The sequence below is a fragment of the Raphanus sativus genome, chromosome 4 (assembly GCF_000801105.2).
Source record: "Raphanus sativus cultivar WK10039 chromosome 4, ASM80110v3, whole genome shotgun sequence".
Lineage (NCBI taxonomy): Eukaryota > Viridiplantae > Streptophyta > Magnoliopsida > Brassicales > Brassicaceae > Raphanus > Raphanus sativus.
The window spans coordinates 18,894,370-18,913,472 of record NC_079514.1 but is presented as its reverse complement, the minus strand read 5'-3'; the positions used below and the strand labels follow the sequence as shown (position 1 = coordinate 18,913,472).

At 45.4% G+C, this 19,103-nt stretch overlaps 2 protein-coding genes across 2 annotated transcripts; both read right to left on the bottom strand.

The window, feature by feature from the left end:
- Positions 1–2,071: 2,071 nt before the first annotated feature.
- On the bottom strand, positions 2,072–2,677 carry LOC108850471 (uncharacterized). Its single transcript, XM_018624002.1, has one exon. The coding sequence runs from the start codon at positions 2,675–2,677 to the stop codon at positions 2,072–2,074; it is 606 nt and encodes a 201-aa protein (XP_018479504.1).
- Positions 2,678–2,972: 295 nt separating this feature from the next.
- On the bottom strand, positions 2,973–3,476 carry LOC108850470 (uncharacterized protein At4g02000-like). Its single transcript, XM_018624001.1, has one exon. The coding sequence runs from the start codon at positions 3,474–3,476 to the stop codon at positions 2,973–2,975; it is 504 nt and encodes a 167-aa protein (XP_018479503.1).
- Positions 3,477–19,103: the final 15,627 nt, after the last annotated feature.

Here is a 19,103-nt window from a genome sequence, read left to right as displayed (position 1 = left end):
GGTGAGTTAAATGTATCATCTACTTTCAATGTTACTGATTTGTCTCCTTGTTTTACAGATGAACCAGTTTTGAGGTCAAAACCTTTTGAAGAGAGAGGGAATGATGAGGACATTGAACCAAACCTAACCGAACCAGACATTCAAGACATGATCAGCAACATTACCAAACCAGAGATAGAGCAAGAAGTGCCCATACCAACCGTGTTCAGGGGAGCTATCACTAGACAAAGAGCTAAGATACTTCAACATAAATTTAATGAGAGCATGATACTTGCTTCTGATCTTGGACAGGTTAAACCAGCTGATGGAGCTAACAAAGATGACACTAAGAGAGTTGCTGTGAAGATGGAAGAGCCGATTGAGAACTATCAAGCATCAAGAGAAGATCTTTGGCCATTCATCCCTGATCAAAGCCACAACCATTTGATGATCATTACCATAGAAGATCCAAATGATTAAGAAGACTCTTGGACGGGGCTAGCAACTAGGCAAGCTCTTTGTGTGTGCTCTTTTCCTTGCTCTTGGTTTTGTCCCATGAGGTTTTCCGGAGGAAGGTTTTTAACGAGGCCACAACTAGCTTATCACATCACCTATATGCATCTCGGTCCAAGATTAAAGAAGACTCCATTCTTCAAATTTCCTTATTTGAACTATAGCTTATTATCTTTATTTGTGACGCAAAGGAGCCTGTTCCTTAGTCTATTTATATGTTTGCAGAACCCTTTTTCTTGGTACACTTGATATTTTATAAAACTTTCTTTCAAAGAAAACCTAGAGCTCTCGAACAGAACTCGCCGCCTCCTTGCCTTGTGAGACCAGTACCTCCACGGCTTGAAGGTTTCTTTGTGTTGTATCACGAGCTTTCCATCTCTCGTGTGGTGCACTTCAATCCACCTCGTCCTTATCACACGGTTTCTCTTGGTTGATTAGATCAAACAAAAGAACCACCTCTTGATCTAGTCGGCTCCATCTCTCTTGCTTGGATCTTACAGCCTTTGTCAGCCTAGGCTTGTATCATTGTCTCCAACCACCAACCACTTATCTCTGCTTTTTTGAAACCAGAAATCTTCCTCCTCTTTAAAAGCTTTACCTATCTCCACTTTTAATTCTTTCACTCGTTCCCAAACCGGCGCCACAGAAGAAGTTTCCAACTCCAATTCTTGTCTTAGCTTCTGCATCTTCTCGTTAGAGTTGTGCTCATTATCTCTCTTCCACTTGCCCAAATATTTTCTAACCTCCCCCAAACTGTCCATGATGGAGAGTTTTTGTCTATCTCGAGCTCGTTTCCACGCCTTCTCTATCGTTCCTTCAACTCTATTCTTGCCCACCATCCGTTTATCAAAACGAAAACCACCTCTGTTTCTCTTCATATCATTTGCCAAATCCACCATCACTGGCCTATGATCTGACCCCAACCTTTCCATGAAGGTCTGCGAAGCTTTCACAAAGGATGATCTCCATTGCTTGTTACCGAAGCAACGATGGAGCTTACACTGGATGTATTTTTTGTACCTCACACCCGCCCAAGTAAAGCTGTCACCAAAACCCGGGAGATCCTGCATCTCACACACCTCTAGCATCTCCTTAAAGTCTACAAAACTCTTATCACCTCTAGTGGGCCCTCCAATCTTCTCGCCATTGTGTATAATCTCATTGAAGTCACCAACCAAACCCCAACTTCCCTTCCTGCCTGCTCCACATCTCATAATGCGCTCCCAGACTCTGTTTTTCCCGAATTGACTCGGTTCGCCATAGACAAAAGTTACATGAAAGCCTTGTCTTCTGTAACTGATCCAACAATCCATGACATTCTTGATTGCATATTTCACTACCAAACTAACTTCACTCTTCCACATCAAAGCCAAACCTCCAGCTAAACCAATCGGATCCACTACTGCAATTCTATCATACCCTAGCACCACCTTTAAGTCCACCACCATGTCTTTTTGTTGTTTCGTTTCCATCAAGAACACTACCTCAGGAAAATAGATTTTACGTATTTCCTTGAGGCGGGGAATTGTCGAGTCTTGAGACCGTCCCAAACCTCGACAATTCCAACTCAGAATCCGCATTATTGATTGGGCAGTCCCTCATTTGGGACCACCTCTGATGTTGACCTCCTCGCTACTCTCCTGAAACTCTCTACAACATGTTCAACTCTTCTCTTTGATGAAGGCTTCCCCTCATCATCCTCGATACCTTTCCTTTTCCCATCCTCACTATCATGTTCAGATACTCTTGCTTTGAACTTTCTCATCCTCTTTGGAGGTCTAAATCTCTTCCCACTCCTAGGGTTCGAAGTCCCAGAAGATTTAGCGACAGAGCTACCAGCGCTAAAACCCGTTGAACATTCAAAAAACTCAAGAGGGGTGTCAGACATCGTTACTCTTCCACCAAAAGGTGATGAAACAGAGCTACGCAGTTCTTTTGGGGTATTATAATCTTCTTTGTCCTTCTCCTTGCGCAAGATCAACTGATTCTCTACCTTCTTCAAAGAATAATCAAACACCAATCCTTTATCCTTATCCACCTCGCAGGTCACCATAGGGGGAGCCTCCAACCTCAAGAAAGTCCTCTGACCTATCGGGTCATTCGCCAAGTCCAATACAGACTTCTTCACACGTTCCTCTCTTACTCTTTTCTCACCACCTTCCGACGCAAGTAAGTACTCACACATGTTTTGTAGGACCTCTGGATTGATTCTACGTCTTCAAGTTACCAAATCCAAGCCCACCTGTTCATCGCTTAGAACTCCAATCATCTTGGTGGAGCTTCATCTCCTCAATCTGTTTCTCCAAAATTATCTTTTGACGTCGTGCCACTGCATGATCTTTCCTCTCTTGTATCAGTATCGGGCATTTATCCTTGTCATGTGTGAGGCGTTGACAATGGTAGCACCGCTTCTGCAGTCTCTCGAAGTCATATCTGATTGTCGCTGAGCCCCCACGAGGTAGATTGAAGACCTTTGTCTTTCAAACCGGTCTCGCCACATCAAAGAAAATGCGGAATCTGACATAGTCATTACTCTGAGCCTTAATTGGGTCGTAAGCAACGACATTAACCTTCCCCAAATTGTCAGCAAAAGCTTCTATAGCCTCCTTTGTATAGTGGTTCACATGAATATTCTGAATCTGAACCCAGACGAGTAGATGCTTCAGGTAGTCCTCAGGAAGATTCTCCACCCATCGATCGATAACGATGCTCCATTCGTTAAAGGTCCATACACGCTTCCGCATAACCTCTTCTAGGTCATGTTCGTATTTGAAAGTAAATTGGAACATGGATGAAGACAAAGCCACCCCACGAACACGATCATACACTTGCCACTTCCTAGGCATATCCAATATGAGATCCTTCATCCTCTGCTTCTCAGGATTCAAAGTTCTCCCAATAATACTCAACTTATTACTCTCCACTGCACTGAATTGCGGCAGGTCAGGGAGGTCCACCGGCACATCCTCTTCCTCCAGAGACATCGTCTCGAAAACTTTGTTAAGATTCATGATTCAGACGTAAAACACGCGAGAAAAGTCACAACTGCTTCTCTTTCGTCAAGAACACTAAGGCGGCGGCGTAGAAGCCCTAGCGAAACTCAATGAAAAACACTAAAAAAGCTCAGATTTTTACCCAAAATAAGGAGATTTTCTGTTTGTGAAGTCACAAAAAGAGGAAAAAATCTCAACAAGAGCCCTACTTTCCTTATGAAAAGAGAGAGAAAAATCGCCCAAAAAAGGGAGTCAAAGAGAGGTATATGAAAGCAATCCTGCTCTAGTAGTAGAAACTCTTTGTTTAGATGAAGTTTGATGGTCTTTTCCAGATTATAATATTTTTAAGAAAATATTTTCCATACTTTCCTAGAGCACTTCTCTCTTATTTAATTCCATAGCTAATTTTCATTTATTGTGATCTATAAAATGTTTATTTACTCATATAACTATGACACTATACGAAGAGGAGAATTTATTTAAATATAACATATCGTACTCCTTACATTCCAAAACTGGATTACGCTACAAACAGAGCATACAAACAAATGCTAAAACAACCTTTACTATATTTTACATGCCAATGAAAAGCTTAACATGCTACGATGTTTTTATTGTCCAAGAACCACATATTGTAGGGTCTTCTCTTTCATGCAGCCGCTCCTGTCGGATACCCCAAGCCTCTGATTGGCTAATACTTCTATACTTAACCCGTTCACGTACCTGGGGGTGAGAAATAATTAGGTAATCATTACTACACTACAACCAATAAAAACTCTTATAGCATGCACCCTAAAATTGGCCTACTGTAAAATATCTTTCTATGCAACCTAAGGACAGTATAATCAATTCATGTTTACTACTTGCAGTTTCAGGCCCATACTATTTCTCTTAGGTATTTACCTAATTTGTACATTGTTTTAAGATTTTGTACTAATTGACTCTTAAAAAAATCAACATAAGTAACGCTCTAAGTTTCATAGGAGCGATGAAAGCATCTTTAACCCTAACACCCCATCTGGGGTGCTTAATGATTATTTTATCAATTAATTGTACTTAAGAACTCAATTAAACAAAGTCGTAGAATGTGTGCTCCAATGGTAGGAGCTTGATTAGGGGTGCTTAAATTTTTTTTTAAAGGAAAAAATTATTTATTATATCAAACATATTAAAAGATAAAATTTAAAATATAGATTTTTGGCAGTCTTTTCAAAACTGGACGGGTGAGCGAACCGGAAATATTTTGGATTACGGGTCAATATGATTCGACCTGGTTAGATTGGGTTCGACCGGGGTTTGATGTACTAAACTGAATTTAATAATATTTTGTATATAATATGCATATTATAACAAATGGAAATGTAATAAAAATAATAAAATAATCTAATAGTTTAAATCTAAATCAATAGAAAAAAATACATGTAAAGTTTACTTTTCAGGTTTTTATCACTATAAATCTTTATCATCTTTTAAGAAAAATATATACACATTGTGACGGTTGTTGATTTTCCATGTTTGAGTTTGATTGAAGTGGAATTTCTTGATCACTCTCTTCCATTGCTTAGTACACTGCAAAATTTTGCAAAGAACATCAAAGATACAAACGTAAGTTTTCAATTATTCACCCAGAAAGACAATACCTTGAGAAGTATAAAATACCTTGTAAAACGTCACAGACTTAAAAAGAAAAAAGATGTCAAAGACATAAATACCTTGAGTTGTAGTTTGTCACAAACCCTATTTTTTATTTTGAAAAAAAACTAATTATTTTATTAACAAATTTTTGTTTTTTATACGAACCAGGGTTTAACCGGTTCGTTGGGTCACCAGTTCCCGGGTTTTTAACGGTTCAATATAGGGTTTTAACCGGTTCAAATTTGATTGGATTTTGCCATTAACCCAACCCCGTTTGGTGTCCGGTTCGCGGTTGAACCCGGTCCGACCGTCGGTTCGGTCAGGGTTTAAAAACACTGGATTTTGGTGAGAAGCTATGAGAAAGAGAAGGTTGAAAGCAAAGAAACGATGATCTTTTTTTTTTTTTTTTGGTGATCAAAATGTGACTTGTGATCTTGTTTGAGAATCAAAATGTGACTTGTGATCAAACAAAGAAACGATTTTTGATCTTGTTTGAGCAATCGTGCAAATGAATTCAAAGAAAGAGAGAAGGAGAAGGTTGAATACACAGATAGTACAAGAACATGTGACACACGGATGACAGATGCTCCAGTGCTCCAAGGTGTTGGGGTCAAAATCGGTCAAGACGAAATCGATGTCCGAAAATCTCGGAAAAACATGAAAATGTTAAAGCAACCTCGAGAGACTAATTGTTAATCGAGAAACCTTAAGAAAAAATTAAGTTCGAGATTCATCGTCTCGAAATCAACTGCTAGAAACATTTTCTACACAAGGAAAAAACCTACGGAAAACTAAAAACGCAAAGAACACGAACGCGCCGAAGGAACCGAGCAGCCAACACCGGACGTGGCCGTGGCCGCCGGGCGGCTAGCCCCGTGCTGGCCATGGCCGCCGGCGGCTAGCGCCCGTGCTGGCCGTGGCCGCCGGGCGGCTAGCCCCGTGCTGGCCGTGGCCGCCGGCGGCTAGCGCCCGTGCTGGCCGTGACCGCCGGGCGGCTAGCCCCGTGCTGGCCGTGGCCGCCGGCGGCTAGCGCCCGTGCTGGCCGTGGCCGCCGGCGGCTAGCGCCCGTGCTGGCCGTGGCCGCCGGGCGGCTAGCCCCGTGCTGGCCGTGGCCGCCGGCGGCTAGCGCCCGTGCTGGCCGTGGCCGCCGGGCGGCTAGCCCCGTGCTGGCCGTGGCCGCCGGCGGCTAGCGCCCGTGCTGGCCGTGGTCGCCGGGCGGCTAGCCCCGTGCTCGCTCGGGTCGTCAGACGGCTAGTCTTCGTGCATAAGTTCCAAGCCTCCGGGTCGCCAGAAATCCGTGTTTCACGACTTTCCGAGTCCTTATAAATAAAACTCCTTTTTCTGTTCCGGGATTTCTGAAACCCCTAAGACGTCAACGGATAGGAAGACTTCGTATAAAACGGTGATGGTTATCGTACAACACCATTCACCTCAGCAATGGATCGAAGATCTTCCGAAAGACTCGACATCCAAGTAGGAGCATCCTTTCAGAGAAATCGTAGAAAAACAGCGGAAGCCCGGAATGCGGCCCGAAAGGGACCAACTCCGATCGGACGACCAGTTTACGATTTTCTAAAGGGATAGATGCGACGGTTTACAATTATCTTCGCATGACAAGATAAATGATAAACTTCCGAAAAGATAAATGTCAACTTTCCGAAAAGATAAATGTCAACTTTCCCGATAAACACGAAAGCCGACGAAAATGGAAAAAGTCCAGCCCACGGCAGACTCAGCCCACCAAGGATAGACCGTCATATGGGAGTATATAAGCAATGCTAGGAGCAGAGGAAGGGGGATCCGAAATCAGAAGAAAGAAACCACCTCAGAGCAATTTAGAACTTAGGCGCTTATTTCCTTTTTTAGCGAGCTGCGACTCAACTAGGTTAGATCTAGGATTCGAGACTAGCGACGATCGACAGCTCTTGCGGCCGAGATCTTGACATGTTGTCCAAACGCTCTCCGCAGATTCGGAAATAATATTTTTCTTTTTGCTCTACTTATTTTGCGTATTTATTCAAATTAGACTTGTCTTAACTCTGTCGTGCGTGGCCCAGCAGATAGCCGGGATCCTCGGGGAAAACTAGGTCAACTTAGTTTTCCTACGTTTTAACTTAACTTAAATCGACAGTGCGAATTTCGGTTCCCACAGTTTGGCGCTAGAAGGAGGGGGATTCACGGCTTTATCTTTCTCGCAAACTACGCACGCCCAGTTAAGCATGTCTGTTGACGCGGAAAAAGACAAGCAAACACACGACGGACCAGCCGTCGATGTCAACGCTGAGAAAACTCCTGACGGAAACGTATCGACGGTCACTGCCGAGGCAAACACCGCGATGCTGGACCAGATGAAGGAACTGCTCGCCACCGCCCAGAAACGGTCGGAAGAACAGGAGAAACTAATGGCTTCACTCGCTAAACAGGTCAATACCTTAACAGCGAAAAGCAAACTCCCGCGCGGATCCACCAAGGTGAGGCGTGTCAGGAGGCTGGACTTCGGACCTTCCGAAGACCAAGAAAAAGATGCCCCGAGAAAATCCCCGGAACTCGTCCCTGACGATACCACTCCGACGGGGCAGAAGAAAACGACGGGCAACCTTCCACCTCCCGCAAGGGACAACGAAGGAGACGACGTCGAAAGAATCAATCTGGATGTCAGCGATCAATCGGATCCGTCCGACGAAGACGCCGACATCCACCACCGAAGGACCCGAAGTCAGTCAGCTCAACTGGCGGCAGCCTTCGAAAAACCCATGACAGAAGAGGAAGAAGACCTCTACTGGTCAGAGCAAGAAAGGCTGGCTGAGGACCAGACTCGGGCCTATCGCCGCCAGCGTAGACAGAAGAAGAGCGCAAACGGCACCAGCGAGATTCACGATCTGCGTGAGTACATCGCCAAAACTGCAGCCGAGGTGAAAGCGGTAAAATCGCAGATTCACCACGCGACCAGCACTGCCCCCGAGATCGACCTGCTCCTCGAGGAGTCGAGAAAAACCCCGTTCACCTCTCGAATCACGGAGGCGCGAGTCTCGGATCCTGGGAAAATAAAGCTTCCCACCTACGATGGAACCACAGATCCAAAGGCACATCTGCAGTCTTTCCAGATTGCAATGGCAAGGTCTAAACTTCCGGAGCGGGAAAAGGATGTCGGCTGCTGTCTCCTGTTCGTCGAGAACCTCAGAGGTGCTGCGCTCGAATGGTTCTCACACTTGAAAAGAAACTCCATCGGAAGTTTCCGCCAGCTTGCTTCAGCTTTTCTGAAGCAATTCTCCATGTTCATGGACAGGGAAACTTCCGACGTGGACCTTTGGAGCCTAATTCAAAAGGAAGACGAACCGCTCCGCGACTACATAAAGAGGTTCAAACTCGTGATGTCCAGGGTAACAGGCCTCAGCGATAGAGTCGCCATCGACGCCCTGAGGAAGAACCTCTGGTACAAATCGAAGTTCCGAAAGTGGATTTCTCTGGAAAGGCCACGCACCATCCAAGATACCCTCCACAAGGCAACGGATTTCATCATCATGGAAGAAGAGATGAAAATCCTAGCGCAAAAGCATGGACCGCCGAAAGCGTCCGGCAAGAAGAAAACCTCTCGTAACGACAAGTACGTCCATCACGAGGGGGAAGACGTCCAAGGCGAACATAATTACGCCGTTAATTCCGAGCAAGGAAGGACCTCCGGAAACACCTGGACGCGGAACTCGTACAAGGACAATTCCAGCTGCGAGTTCCATCAGACGAGAGGTCACTCCACCGCCAACTGCAAAGTCCTCGGCGCTAGACTCATTATGAAGCTGCTCGACGGCAAACTAGCAACGGTCAAGAGCATGAAAGACCTGATCCTAGATTCTGACCGTCCGCCGAGGACCGACGGAGCCAATCCCAATAACGCTCCTGGAACTCAATCGGGCGAAAACGCGAACGGAGACAAGACGGCGAAGGAAACAACAACAACCGCCAAAGGATCAACATGGTCATCGGAGGATCGCATTTTTACCAGGACTCTGTGTCGTCGATCAAAGCCTACGGACGGAAGGCCGAGACAAGCCCCGGATGGTGTCCGGAGGACGACGTTCCCAGTCACGCAATCACCTTCGAGGAACAGGATACGACCGGACTCGATAAACCCCACTACGATCCTCTGGTCATCGACTTGGTGATTCAAGATCTCGAAGTCGGCCGCATCCTCATCGACACAGGAAGCACGGTCAATATCATGTTCCGCGACACTCTGCAGAGGATGAACATACCCCTCGGAGAAGTCATCCCAGAGCCAAGACCACTAACTGGATTCTCGGCGTCACATCCATGACCCTCGGAAAAATCAGACTCCCAGTCATGGCTAAAGAAGTCACGAAGATCGTCGAATTCGCGGTAGTGGATAACCCGGCTATCTATAACGCCATAATGGGAACTCCTTGGATAAATGCCATGAAGGCAGTCCCGTCCACTTACCATCTCGGCGTCAAATTTCCAACACCAACTGGAACAGCGGTAATCTGGGGAAGCCAAAAACAGTCGCGACTCTGCTTCCTAGCCGAACATAAACTTCGCAGCAATCGGAACGCCCAGTAGCTAACCCGAAGCGAACCAAGAAGAACCTGAGTACCTCCGAGAACTCAGCAAAAAGCAACTCGGATTTATCCGAACAGGCCACAACTCAGGATACTGGAAAAATCCTCGAGTCCGTCGCCGAAAAAACGGATGATCCAACTCCCGACGCGACCGCCGACTTAGCTGAAACAGTCAAGGCGCCATCATGGAGTAATAACAACCGTGATAGAAGCAGAACTACGAGATGGCTTGATCCTCGCAAGAGGTACGTAGGCAGCTCGTCGCAACCCGACGAGTTCAGCTATCCCCCTCGCCAAAAAGGGGGGGGGAGATGGGAACGGATATCCTTGTACTCCCGCAAAAAACACTTTTCGCATGTAGTCTACATTATAAATGATAAATCCTTTTGATTCAAATGCTTACTCAACGCAGAAACATTAAGGAAAACAAAATCATATCTTTAAGGAACGCGAGACGTCGTTAGTTCCCAAAAGGTCTCGATTCTCCATTTTCCTCCAAACAGTCCATCCGCGACTCTAAAAACTCCACTAAACAGTCCATCCGCGACTCTAAAAACCATTTCCGTCGATTGGCCCCGACGGAAAAATACAGAAACGTTTCACTCAATCAAATTTGTAGTCCGGCTTCTAACGAAGTCCTTTTGCATCCGACAAGGATATCATAGCGCGCTATACAAAAAATCCAAATTTTGGTTAGCTCTTCGTAAAGGAAGTAGCTCGACTCGTACCCAAACGAATCATATAAGCCGATAAGCACTTCGCAGATTCTAGAACGGTACGAGTCAGGTCAAAATCGCAAACAAGCAAAACGAAAGCCGATTTGTCATCGACAGCTTCAGTCCGAAAGTAGACCTAGGTCTTGCCCTAAACCCGGCCTTGCTGGTATCTAAGACATCTCATAGGCATAAGTATCCAGAATACGAGATCCCAAATTTGCCTCTTATCGCTTACAAACCTAACGTTCACTACGAAGTGACCTACGGACCTAGCGACAAAAAAAAAAGAGATTGAATGCGAAGTGACTACGCGTATTCAAACCCTCAACACTTGACGAAAGTATAAATCAAAACGCATAGTTCATAAAAGGCATTTATAACAGGGATTCGAAAGCCACCAACGGCCGATCCCGAAAAACATAAAGTCACGCGACCTCCTAGGAGTCGCGACACATACATACAAACGGCCACAGTTGGCCTATCATAAATTATAATCAAATGCATAGCAGTCGGTTAGAGATATTCCGAACGAAGAATCGGGCTGGTCGACCTCTTCACCCCCGTCGCCTGCGTTTGAACCCTCGCCTACATCCGCCGTATCCTCCGAGACTTGGATAGGATTCCACAGTTCTCGAATTCTCCCTTCAATCGGAGGAACAAAGGATTCGGCGCTGGCACATATCCTCATCGAGCCATCCATCGTGGCAAGTTCGCCGGAAAGAGAGAAGTCCTCACGCTGCATCTTGCTGAGGGTACCGACCGAACCACGGCACTCGCGAAAATCACCTACAAAGTCCTGAGCCTCTTTGTACGCTTCGAACTCAGTTGAAAAAATTTCGGCCCTTCGGTTCATCTCGGCGGCAGCTCTTCTCCGTCCGCTCCTTTCCGCACGAGCGAGGGCTCGAGCCTGGACCTTGGCTTGCCGGCGATTTTGCTCCTCCACCTCCAGCCGATACTTAGCAAATTCCCTTTCCGTTTCCTCCGCTTTGAAACGGGCCAGCCGGGCAGTGCGGAAACTCCCATCGATCGATGCATTCCACACTCTCACGGCCTGCAAAGAAGCCGAGGTTAAATAAAAAGAAAAGTGGAGTTACTCAAGTTTCAAAACAAACCTCGTTGACCAAGCGAGCACCCTCCGCAGTCACCTTGTCCCTTTCCTCGTTGTCTAAAGACTCGTCACGGGAAAACGCCGGAGGGAGTTCGTCAAAGAAGTCACCCGGGGGAGGAACATCCCGATTCTCTGAGGTAAAGCCAGGATCATATCTCGGCGGCGCGCCATCTCCCGACGAAGTCTCGAAAGCGATCCCTTTATCTTTACGAGGTCTCCGCCTCTGCCTCAAAGGGGCAAAAACGTAGGACCTATCGTTCACACAGGGACGTGTACCACCTCGCGATCGGTGAAGCGCGACCGCCCCTCGAATCCGGTCAAGAGTAAAGGAGTTCCAGGAACAAGGCCTCGACCTAAAAAGATCCCTCCTGACCGAAAGATCGGAAGGAACGCGCGCGAGACACCTGTTCTCTAAAAAAAAAAAAAAAAACAAACACGTTCGGTATTCGCCTTTCGGATTATAAGAGAGGGGATGCGACAATCTTACCTCGCTGGTACAACCAGTCTGTCGGGAATAGATGGAGAAAGCCTTCCTCGACAGACTCTCCGTCTATCCTCACAAAAAAGAAACGATCGACATAATCCTTGGCGTGCGAGGTGACTCCATTGATTACCGAAAAGTTGGTCCTCGCCTTCATGGAGTAAACTCCATTGATGCTCGTCGCCTTGGAGTTCCATAACCCTTCGAAATCGGCAGGGCTAAGGTCTATCCCTAACTCGTAACTCAAAATCACAACGCCGAGCCAGCTCTCCAAAGCTGACACATTCAGCTGATTGCGATTCCGAAACGGTCGAGGGCCTGAACAATGACCCCAGGGATTGGGAACCACAGTCGGCATTGCGTCAAGAACGCCTCGTAACAAGTAAAGTAACCTTCCGGAGGATGCTCCGAACTCTCATTCCCGCGGGGAATGCGAAACACGACTCCCTCCGGAACCCCATAAAACTCTCGAAGAGTTTCGAGATACTCGGGGATACTTCGCTCGGTGAGTCAATTTCTCCACGCGCCCTCAGAGGTCGCCGGGGAATCGGGATCACGGGAAGGGGAGCATCAGTGCCAAAGACGGCGTCGCAGTACGCGCTCCTGTTGATCTCTGAAACCTCGGGCTTCGGATTCTCTTCCTCAGCGTGAAAACTATCCGAGGACGAGTGAGACTGCCTCCTCGAGGTTTTTGATCTTAAAGTCATTCTTTTCTTGAAAGCAGAGAGAGAATTTGCAAGAGAGAGATTAACTTGAGAATCTTGGGTGAAGTAAGAATGGTAAAGAATTCACAAGTCTTTATAGGCAAAGGTTTTACTATTTACCCCGACCTTCGGCACGATTTCATCTCCATACTTTCCTCATGAACCATACCGCAAGCTAGGACCTACGAACCCTACGGCTCCTAACTAGCTGGGGGGCTAACTGTTGGGGTCAAAATCGGTCAAGACGAAATCGATGTCCGAAAATCTCGGAAAAACATGAAAAATGTTAAAGCAACCTCGAGAGACTAATTGTTAATCGAGAAACCTTAAGAAAAAATTAAGTTCGAGATTCATCGTCTCGAAATCAACTGCTAGAAACATTTTCTACACAAGGAAAAAACCTACGGAAACTAAAAACGCAAAGAACACGAATGCGCCGAAGGAACCGAGCAGCCAACACCGGACGTGGCCGTGGCCGCCGGGCGGCTAGCCCCGTGCTGGCCATGGCCGCCGGCGGCTAGCGCCCGTGCTAGCCGTGGCCGCCGGGCGGCTAGCCCCGTGCTGGCCGTGGCCGCCGGCGGCAAGCGCCCGTGCTGGCCGTGACCGCCGGGCGGCTAGCCCCGTGCTGGCCGTGGCCGCCGGCGGCTAGCGCCCGTGCTGGCCGTGGCCGCCGGGCGGCTAGCCCCGTGCTGGCCGTGGCCGCCGGCGGCTAGCGCCCGTGCTGGCCGTGGCCGCCAGGCGGCTAGCCCCGTGCTGGCCGTGGCCGCCGGCGGCTAGCGCCCGTGCTGGCCGTGGCCGCCGGGCGGCTAGCCCCGTGCTGGCCGTGGCCTCCGGCGGCTAGCGCCCGTGCTGGCCGTGGTCGCCGGGCGGCTAGCCCTGTGCTCGCTCGGGTCGTCGGACGGCTAGTCTTCGTGCATAAGTTCCAAGCCTCCGGGTCGCCAGAAATCCGTGTTTCACGACTTTCCGAGTCCTTATAAATAAAACTCCTTTTTCTGTTCCGGGATTTCTGAAAACCCCTAAGACGTCAACGGATAGGAAGACTTCGTATAAAACGGTGATGGTTATCGTACAACACCATTCACCTCAGCAATGGATCGAAGATCTTCCGAAAGACTCGACATCCAAGTAGGAGCATCCTTTCAGAGAAATCGTAGAAAAACAGCGGAAGCCCGGAATGCGGCCCGAAAGGGACCAACTCCGATCGGACGACCAGTTTACGATTTTCTAAAGGGATAGATGCGACGGTTTACAATTATCTTCGCATGACAAGATAAATGATAAACTTCCGAAAAGATAAATGTCAACTTTCCGAATAGATAAATGTCAACTTTCCCGATAAACACGAAAGCCGACGAAAATGGAAAAAGTCCAGCCCACGGCAGACTCAGCCCACCAAGGATAGACCGTCATATGGGAGTATATAAGCAATGCTAGGAGCAGAGGAAGGGGGATCCGAAATCAGAAGAAAGAAACCACCCCAGAGCAATTTAGAACTTAGGCGCTTATTTCCTTTTTTAGCGAGCTGCGACTCAACTAGGTTAGATCTAGGATTCGAGACTAGCGACGATCGACAGCTCTTGCGGCCGAGATCTTGACCTGTTGTCCAAACGCTCTCCGCAGATTCGGAAATAATATTTTTCTTTTTGCTCTACTTATTTTGCGTATTTATTCTTAAATTAGACTTGTCTTAACTCTGTCGTGCGTGGCCCAGCAGATAGCCGGGATCCTCGGGGAAAACTAGGTCAACTTAGTTTTCCTACGTTTTAACTTAACTTAAATCGACAGTGCGAATTTCGGTTCCCACACAAGGCTTCCACTCTTTCACTATTTCTCTCTGTCAACAGAACAATAACAACAACATATATTAAGAAGAAGTTCCATATATGACTTAAGCAAGCAACGAGAACAAGTAACACAAATTACATAACACAAACTCCATATATATTAAACAGAAACAGAACAACAACTTAAGCAACAAGATAAACTACATAGACTTAAACTAGAACAAGCTACAGAAACAATAACGAGAACAAGCAACATATACAATAATGAGTCAACAGAAACAAAACAAATCAAATAATATGGAGTATTATTAGATCTGGAGTTATCAATGATTTACATGTTAAGTCACCTTCGACGTTATCTTTTAGTGATGATTATCAAATCTTGAGATAGTTTGGCGGAGTTGCAGATCCTTGTAATCTTCTTTCACATTTGATCTTTCCATCTACGGGAAATATGTAAAAGAAATTTCAAAACATAATCCACAAAAAATAGAAAAATAGATATATAAATGAATAAGCAAAAGGTTACGTAGTAGTGATTATGGTTGCAGATAGGTAGTAAATACACACGTAAATGTTATGTTATTGTTGCAAGACTATGAAACACTTAGCTCTTCCTTTTCATAACGTTATGTAACTACTTACTTTAATAATTCAACCATAAATGAAGGCAAGAAGGTATAAAATTTTGACTGTGAGAGATACAACGTACAAGAAAGTGGAGATGATTTGATATTTAGATAGGAGATGAAGAAAATAATTTTAGAAGATATGAGCTAACGTGGGTTAAACTTTTGAGAAAAATTAGGAATAAAAGTAATTAAAAATTTGGATTGTAGAAAAAGAGGAAAAACAAAATTTTAACTGTTTAAATTAGTTTGCAATTTTTTCCATATGTCGTGATTTGATTCGCCAAGCGACTTGCCCTTTAGTTTAAAAATGATAACTCATCTGGTGTAGCGCAAGCTACAAAACTCTATCCGAGAACAAGGTTTAGAGTTTATAAAAGCTCTGTTTATTAATCAAATAAGTTGTGCCTTTTACAACACCTAGGCAACGATAAATAGTAAAGCCATAAAACAAAACCCTAAGTAAAAAGGAATTATAATCTTCCTTATCTAAAACGATATAATATAAGTAAACTTATAAAAATGAAATAAGTTAAAAACCAAAGCCAAAGAGAAGTAGGATGATGCTGCATCAGGTCCCCTGGGGTAAGAAAAGATTTGTCCTCGAATCTTCGGGATCATCGTGCGGCACAAAAGGAACCAAATGCTTCACATTAAAGACGTCAGAACAACGAACATTTGGTGGTAAAGATAAACGATAAGTATTGGCATTAATTTTCTCCAAAATCTCCAATGGACCAATCTTACGTGCCTTCAATTTTTGTATTCACGAGGAGGAAAGCGGTCTTTTGTCAAGATAGCCCATACCATGTCGCCAACTTCGAATCGCACATCACGACCATGACGATCCGCTGCTTCTTTATATTTAGCATATGAGAGCTTTAAGTTGTCATGGACCTGTTGATGGACATGAGAGATGTGGGAACCGAAATTCGCACTGTCGATTTTGATTAAGTAAAACGGAGGAAAGCTAAGTAAACCTAACTTTCCCTGAAGGTCCGGATTCTCTGCGACAACCAACGACAAGTGATCAAATAAATGCGGAAAGGTTTTATTGAGATTTGAGACTGGACCTTAAGGAAGGCTGCCTACGTACCCCTTTCGAGGATCAAGTCGGACGTAGTTCAGTTGGAAGGGTTTGAACAAGAGATCGAACTGCCTGGCGGAGTTTGTCTAGTACGAGCGTTAGTCATATAAACGGGCATGTCGAGAATAATGCCTAGGGTTTCTATGTGCGGAACTCTAAGTAAAAGGATTGTTAGATCCTTCCGAGAGAGACAGGAGCCTGCGGACAAGATGAAAATAGAACGAAAGGCGGCCGGACGTTCTAGGTCCTACCTTGCTAGTCTACCGCCTGAATTCTAAGTTCTTAACCTAACAGGAGCTCTCTCGGTCTCCAATCTCGGATTTCTCTCTCTCTTAATCATTTTCGCTCTGCCTTTCCTCCTCTCCCAAAGCTCCTTTATATACTCCTTCTTATGATGGTCTATTCTCCTTTTGGGCCGCGAAGCGGGCTTTTTCCATTTTCGTCGGCCTTCATGTTTATCGGGAAACTTGACATTTATCTTCGGGAAACTTGACATTTATCCTTCTGGAAATTTAGCATTTATCTTGTTATGTGAAGATAAACGTAAATCGTCGTATCTATCTCAGACAATCGTAAGCGGACTGTCCGATCGCGTTTGGTCCCTTTCGGGCCGTTTCTAGGACTTCTGTTGTTTTCTACGATTTCTTCGGAAGATCTTCAATCCTTCGTAGAGTTGAGATGAGTGGTGTCTTAAGATAACCATCACTGTTTCGCACGAAGAATTTAAGATCTTCCTTCCCGTTGATATCTTACGAGTTTCCAAAGTGTTTGCGACGATCTTAGTTTGGAGTAAGAGCGGGAGTTTTGTACGCGGAATCTCAACGATTCGTTCCGCGAAAACTTGGGAAAGACGTAAAGTACAGACTTTTGACGGCCGGGGCCTAGAACTTATGCACGGAAGCTTGTCATTCGACGACCCGAGCCAGCACGGGGCTAGCCGCCCGGCGGCCACGGCCAGCACGGGCGCTAGCCGCCGGCGGCCACGGCCAGCACGGGGCTAGCCGCCCGGCGGCCACGGCCAGCACGGGCGCTAGCCGGCGGCGGCCACGGCCAGCACGGGGGCTAGCCGCCCGGCGGCTACGGACCAGCACGTGCGTCTCGACGAGGGCTTCGATTTGATATGTTGATCGTTTTCTGGGTCCTCACGGTTTGAGAGAACGGGCTCTTTGAAGTTTCAAGGCGGATTCCTTGTCGTTCGGCCTATCCAAACTTAGATCACTTCCCGTTTTCTTGGTCTTCTCGTAAAGTTTATCGTGTAAAACAAGAACGATCGACTTTAACATAGGTTTTTGCGCATGATAAATATTTTTAGCCGTTGATTTCGAGATAACCGTTTTTGACCCCAACAAGAGACATTGGCGACAAATTCAATAGTGTCACCGTGGTCACGAGTAGCATCGGGCACAAACCAAAATCAATAGGTCCGCAAGGAACATTTCCATACACCACACGAAAAGGACTGAAAGATATGCTCCAGTTTACAGCGTCATTGAAAGTGAGCTCAGCCTGGCAAAGAATAGAATCACAAGTACAAATATGGCTTCCTACCAAACAACGTAGCATTTCACCTAGAGAACGATTAATAACTTCGGTCTGATCATCCGACAGAGGATGATATGCCGAACTCATATCAAGACTAGTGCGCAGAAGCTTCCAAAGAGTGCGCGAAAAAGTGACTCAAGAATTGCGAATCTCGATCTGAGACAATAGACAAAGGCAGACCATGGAGACGATAAATTTCGCGAAAGAACAGGTTTGCTACCATTATTGCGTCTGTTATTGTCTTGCAAGGAATGAAGTGAGCCATCTTTGAGAAGCGATCCACTACCACAAAGATGGAATCGAAACTGCGTCTGTTGTTGTCTTGATAGTTTTTGACATTATAGTTGATTAATAAATATAAGGAAATTGGGCTGTATAACCACAAAAAGTTATAATTAGGTAACTAGCTGGGAAAGCGGGCATTTAATTCCTCAACTAATTGAAATCAGCAGTTTTAATACTCATGTTTAACTTATGCAGATTTAATCCTCATCCATGCTTTCACTGCGCAAAATCAAAATTTAAAAAAAAAGTCAACAATTATCTCATCGTTAATCATTTTTATCTTTAATTCAAATAAGATTGTGTCTTTGCTCCAAAAACTCCAAAATCCCTAAATCAAACTCTATAAATTCTTCTGCAATTTCTTATGACAGGAAACGAAATCCAGTGAGAAATCTGACATGATGGTGAGAACTTTCGCTGGAAGACGGGAGAGAGATAAACGCAACAAGCTTGCCATCCGAAGGAAGCCATGGAATTACATAGATCCTGAAGTTTCAACTGCTAGAGACTATGCGTGAATCAGGGGTAACGAGTATGCGAGAAGAAGCTGTGACAGTATTGGTAAAGAAGATATATATGCCTATGGGTGAAGAAAGAGTGACGACCATGGATGAAGAAGAGATGGGTAATGATGATGAGAAGAAGATATACACAATTTCTTTAGAGAAGTTGCACGTGAACACATATACGTTCTTTGGGATTGTAGACTAAAATGAATTTTTCATATTTAGTCTTTTAGCTATTCTATTACCAAACTCTCTAGCTTCTTAAACTCTTACTTTGCCAAAATAAACACATGTTCTTAATACATACATCTCTTAAAATATCTCTTAATCATCTTTAAAACTTAAAATCATCATCTCCCACATTGTTTTAACACTCAAATATTTATGCTTTCATACACTCAAACACCCAAGTAGCCACAAGCACCACATTTTCAATCTCAACCATCACTTTATTCAGTGCAAGCATACCATTGACCTTTGGCTCATTCACCTCCTCATAAATTACATCTTCCACCTACTTCACCAATGACCATTCTAAAAGAGAGAAAGAGAGTTATGTTTGATAGC